Source organism: Tursiops truncatus, chromosome 10 (assembly GCF_011762595.2).
Source record: "Tursiops truncatus isolate mTurTru1 chromosome 10, mTurTru1.mat.Y, whole genome shotgun sequence".
NCBI lineage: Eukaryota > Metazoa > Chordata > Mammalia > Artiodactyla > Delphinidae > Tursiops > Tursiops truncatus.
The window spans coordinates 16702456-16708455 of NC_047043.1; the positions used below are offsets into that span (position 1 = coordinate 16702456).

General features: G+C 46.0%; 1 protein-coding gene across 6 annotated transcripts in view; it reads left to right on the forward strand.

Annotated features, from left to right (window-relative positions):
• Nucleotides 1-5708, forward strand: part of CDKAL1 (CDKAL1 threonylcarbamoyladenosine tRNA methylthiotransferase) — a 652719-nt gene extending 647011 nt beyond the window's left edge. For 5 of the 6 annotated variants that reach the window (XM_033863886.2, XM_033863887.2, XM_019945112.3 and 2 more), the window contains one exon: nt 4677-5708. In XM_033863886.2, the coding sequence (XP_033719777.1) occupies nt 4677-4868 (192 nt within the window). In that variant the 3' untranslated portion in view covers nt 4869-5708. The remainder of the gene's footprint in view (nt 1-4676) is intronic. The other variant, XM_019945111.3, reaches the window with a different exon arrangement.
• Nucleotides 5709-6000: the final 292 nt, after the last annotated feature.

The window sequence follows — 6000 nt, forward strand, 5'->3', positions numbered from 1 at the left end:
CAGATCACTGTCATCTGAGAAACTTTTTTTCAATCTTATATTTTAAAACATATCATCAGACTCCTTTAATCAAGATGGTGAACTGGTACAGGGTGAAGATAATGAAAGAAGCACAGCATGGCAGAGACAGGCTGCATTTCCTCTCTCCTGCTGTGTCATCAAGCTCTCACCCTGATCTTAGGGAGAATGGCAGGGTGGGCTTCTTGTGGGGCTGCGTATGGGTGCCACGGTACTCCACACGATTCTGTGATGCAGACTTGCCCCCAGGGACAGGAGAGTGGCTTGCCACCATATGGGTCAGTTATGTTCAGATGTGTTAAATGTTTGAGTGAGGGAGGGAAAAATCAGTGCCCAAGAAAGAATGACTGTGTTGAACCCAGCCACAGATAATCCACAATGCTGCTTTAATAGGTGCCTTTTATGTTTTGAGCAAAATTTTATGGCAAATGAGTTGGAAGGAACAGAGGAAGAAATTCTGTGAAACTCTTGTTAAAAGTTGAAGGGTCGTGGGGCTTCCCTGGTGGCGCAGTAGTTGAGAGTCCGCCTGCCGATGCAGGGGATGCGGGTTCGTGCCCCGGTCCGGGAAGATCCCACGTGCCGCGGAGCAGCTGGGCCCGTGAGCCATGGCCGCTGAGCCTGCACATCCAGAGCCTGTGCTCCGCAACAGGAGAGGCCACAACAGTGAGAGGCTCACGTACCGCAAAAAAAAAAAAGAAAAGAGTTGAAGGGTATTTTCAGGCTGAGAGCACAGGTACTTTACCTGTACTGCACCTTTGTGAAGCAGAATATGTTAAAAACCCAACCAAATGCTTGATGCTTTGAGACTCACCTAGTCCTGCCCGGGGCAGCCTGACCCCTGGCCCCCAACACCAGTGATCACCGAATGGCAGCTTCTGGGATTGCATGCACAGAACCAAGATTCATTTTTCAGAACTGGGGGTGGGACAGGAGCAGATCTTCCCTGAAGCTAGTAGAGCTTAAGATTCAGGGCCTGACACTTTGAGGGGCCCCTTCCAAGGCCCTGTTCTTAATTTTGTATTGAATTTTTTTTTTTTTAAGAGAAAGCATCAGGCCCCACAGTGTCTGGATCTGTGAACCTACTGAAGTTATTTGCAGGGTGTGAGCGAGGCTGTGTGTATAGGTGCACGGATGCCTCCACAGTTTTCTGGGGGAACAGTCTGTAGTCCTCACTGCCTTCTCAAAGCCATCTGTGACTTAAAAAGGTTAAAGAACTCAGGCCTAGGAGAACTTAATCAGCCTCTTAGTTCTTGTCTTGTAAACCCAAGCCTAGGAAGTGATGGTTTAATTGCTAGAGGCAACAACTCAAGACCCTTTTACAGTTGTGCGCATCGATCACCGGAGACATAGCTAAGCGTGTTTTTGATCAGTTGTATCTCATCTGGAATACTCATCCTCATATCCGTTCATTCACTCATTCGTTCGTTCATTCATTTCTGAACACTTGCTGAGTACCTGCTCTGTGTTTGCCGCTGTGCAGGTTCCAAGAACCCAGAGATGAATTAGGCAACCTCTCTGCTTTTGAGGAACTCACAGAGCTTCCGTTATTTTAGCTGTAGAAGGCTGCATTCTTTCCCAAGGTTGAGTGCTGTCCTTGAGACCTTGGGGCTATTTTTAACCATCAAAATGAAAGCTTGTCAACATATTCCCAGCTCCAAAATATCATGCAGAAAGCCAATCGTACAAGAGAGCGGTTTCCCGGGGCAGGTCTGGGTGCAGCCGTCACTGCTGCAGGGACCACGGCTCCGTCTGTCCAGCTGTGACCTTCTTGTCAAGGGCCCCCAGTGCAGGAACAGCAGCAGGGTGTCAGCCCAGATCCCTGAGGAGCCCAGAAGTAAATGATGGCTCGACTGCCACTGGGGTTGAGAGATTCATCCTTGTGGACAAAAGCTATATTAATTTTGCAATCAGTCTCCTATAGTCAAAGCAAGAGTTCTTCCATATCTATCACAGGCAAGTATTAGCTGGTGGAAATTGGGTTGTGAAAGTTCTTCTCGTTTCCCCATTCCTCTCCTTTGTCCCTCCGTTACCCACTCACCTGAACTCAGCCACTGTTGATTCTACATTAAGTGTCTGTTGTGCCCTCCTTTCCGTGCCTTCCGCCATCCTCCCAACACAGGTCCTCAGCACTCTCCACCTCATCTGTCGCCACAGCTTGCCCCCGGATTCTCTACCCCCACCTCCCCGCTCCCCTCAATGCACCCTACACCTTCGTGCCAGAGTTACCTTCTGTAAAGCACCCTTCCAGTGCTTCTCCTGTGCATGGCGGGGCTGCCATTCCACACAGGGGCCGAACCTGTCCCCAGATTGTTCGAGAGTGTGGAAGGAAAGAATAAGCCACGTGAAATGGTTGTTCGGAGGCATCTTGTGCTTCCGTGGCTTTCTTGCACTTCCACAGCCGCGCCTCTGGCTCGCCCCCTCCTCCCAGCCCCGCAATGTTTCTTCCATCCCGGATTCTCCTTCCCCACCCCGCCTCCATCTCTTAAAGTGTTATTCAGGTTTCAACAGGGGAGACACTGATTCTAAGGCCTGTGCATAAGGTGGAAATCTTATAGCGTGGAATCAAAATTACACGTCGAAACACTAGAACCTCCCTGAGAGTGGCCAGGTGCCTCCTGTCCTCTCCTCCCCGCACCTGCTGAGACACATCAGGGGACAGAGACCCCCTACAGAGTCTCACCGTCATGTCTCCTAGCTCCTCGTGTTCTCTCCAAGCAGGGTTTCCCAGCCTTTCCATGTCAGGCACATGGCACACCAGAGTGGATGCAGAGGCTGTGCGTGGGGGTGGAGCCCTGTGGCCACTCAGACCCCTTCAGGTGCCCCTTGGGGGTCGGGGCAGCCCTCCTGCAGCGGTGCGCCAGCTGGGAGTCCCTGTCCTAAGGGACGTGTTTGATGAATAAAATGGCTTCGTGGTTTTTCCTGTGTCATTCTTCTTTTCCTGAGTAGATATGGTTGCATCCCTAAAAGTTAGATACGTCTGTGATGACTCCACTCTACATAAATTCTACCCTTCGTGAAGTCGGCCTTGATTCTCCGTAAACACTATTTGTCTCTTTCATATAGTTCGTGTATAATCTGGAAATTTATGAACTTGGTCTGACCCTTCAAGGAAAGGAACTATAGCTTGTACGTAGCTTGGCCTACCTGGCCTATGGTAGGTGTTTGAATGTGCCTGTGTTGAAGGAGTGAGTGATAGCTTCTTCTTGCATCAAACTAAAAAACTTGTGCACAGCAAAGGAGACCATCAACAAAATGAAAAGGCAACCAACTGAATGGGAGAAAATATTTGCAAATCACATATCTGATATCTGATGAGGGGTTGATATCCAAAATATATATAAAGAACTCATACAGCTCAATAGAAAAAAAAAATCTGATTTTAAAAATGGGCAGAGGGGCTTCCCTGGTGGCGCAGTGGTTGAGAGTCCACCTGCCGATGCAGGGGACACGGGTTCGTGCCCCGGTCCAGGAAGATCCCACATGCCACAGAGCGACTGGGCCCGTGAGCCATGGCTGCTGAGCCTGCGCGTCCGGAGCCTGTCCTCCGCAACGGGAGAGGCCACAGCAGTGAGAGGCCCGCGTACCACAAAAAAAAAAAAGTGGGCAGAGGATCTGAATAGACAGTTTACCAAAGAAGACAGACAGATGGCCAACAGATGCGCGAAGAAGTGCTCATCAGCACTGATCATCAGGGAAATGCAAATTAAAACCACAATGAGATGTAACCTCATACCTGTCACAATGGCCATCATCAAAAGAGATAAGAACTAACAAATGTTGGTGAACATATGGAGAAAAGGGAACCCTCGTGCACTGTTGGTGGGAGTGTAAATTGGTGCAGCCACTCTGGAAAACAGTATGGAGTTTCCTTAAAAAACTAAGAATAGAACCAACATATGATCCAGCAATTCTACTTCTGAGTGTTTACGCAAAGGAAACAAAAACACTAACTCAAAAAGATACATGCATCCCATGTTCACTGCAGCACTATTTACAATAGCCAAGAGATGGAAGCAACCTAAGTGTCCATCAGTGGGTGAACGGACAAGGAAGATGGGGCGTACGTATACAATGGAGTATTACTCAGGTGTAAAAGAAAAGGAAGTCTTGCCATTAACAACATGGACGGACCTTGAGGGCATTATGCTAAGTGAAATAAGTCAGAGAAAGACACAGAATCTAAAAAAACAAAACAAAACCGAATATATAGATGCAGAGAGCAGATTAGTGCTTGTCAGACCCAGGGGGGTGGCAGGTGGGTGACAGGGGTGAAGGGAGTCAAAAGATACAAACTTCCAGTTATAATGTAAATATGTCCTGGGAATGTAACGTACAGCATGCTGCCTATAGTTAACAATACTGCATTGTATATTTGGAAGTTGGTTAGAGAGTAGACCTTAAAAGTTTTCATTACAAGGGAAAAAATTGTAACTGTGTTGTAAGTAGACTTACTGTGGTGCTCATTTCACAATGTATACAAATATTGAATCCTTATGCTGTGTACCTGAAACTAATACAATATTATATGTTAATCATATCTCAATAAAAAAATAGCTCCTTCTAGGGGTCCTTTGCTTGACTGATGTCACATTAGCGCTTTTTTTCTTATTTTGCAACCTTAATGTCTTCCGTTTTCCTCTATGTTTCTCTCTCTATAGGAATTCAGAAATAGGCTTGGGAACCACCTGAATTCAGTATCCCACACCTTGGATGCAACTCAGCAAGACTCGGCGAGTTCCAGAATGGCGCTACAATTGCAAAGGCTACACCAGGACTGTACACTGAGGATGTCTGTGGTCCTGGCTCTGTTTGCTTTTCTTTTTGCTTTTTTGATCAAGGTCTGTAATTAAAACACAACTAACTGAAGCATCGGTGAAGAAGAATAATGGGTTCGATCCCTGGTTGGGGAATTAAGATCCCACGTGCTACACGGTGTGGCCTTTAAAAAATAAAATCTGTGAAGAGGAATGAATTTCTAATTAAAATCTTCAAAGAAAAGGAGAGCGACCACATCACTTCTCAAAGGGCAGTAATTTACAGTCTCCCTGCCCTTCAGCCACACTCTTTAATGGGGCTTACCCAGTCTCATCTTGAGTTGGACTCGTTGGTTATTTGACCTAAAACCCAACAACAGCTGCTATAGCATGTCTTTTCAATTAAGCTCCCCTTGGTTTATTTTTAGCAAGAAATGCAAGTGGTCGCATTTTCTTTAAATCACCAATCTTCAAGTCAGAAACCTATTTGTACCGTGGGTCTGGTCACCTCTTCCTTATGTGGGAAGATTTTCCATTTTCAATAAACATTTTTACATGTATCTTTCTCTTTATGCTTTGTTTGGGGTCCCGATGCCACTACAAACATCTTATTTTCCACAGCAGATGTGTTCCTGAAAAGTTTACATGGAAACCTGTTTCTGGAACTTGGATCCTTTCAGAACATGCAGGGAGAGCCTACCAATTAAACGACTCCTGGCAACATCTTGAGAAGTCAGAGGAATCACCCACTTCTTCAGCTCCCACAGACTTTCAAAGACTGGACTTGTCGAAAACAAGCTCTGCCTCTTTTCTGACATTTTCGATTGACTCCATCCACTGTCTATTTCTACCTGACATCACTGGCCATTTACTAAATGAAGTGATTTCTTCCACAATAAAAGGAATTGTTGTAGTGAGCAAGGCTCATGACTGTCAGCATTTGAGTAAGTTATTTGGATCGTATAGCGCAGGGAAATCAGGCGCCCGTCATTACCACAGGACAGTTTTCATTTTTAAACCCCCATCCCTTTTCAGCTCTTCATTTTATCTCAAAATGTTTCAACCTCTTTTGTATCTTTTGAATCCAGATTAAAATTAAATTATAAGCCAGTGAGTTAAAAAACCAAAACAAAAAACTCTAGTATTAGTACACTTCTCCTGACCCTGGTATGTGCTTCTAAGAGGAGATCACATTTAAAATGCCAGGGTTTGCTCCTGCTTCCTCTGA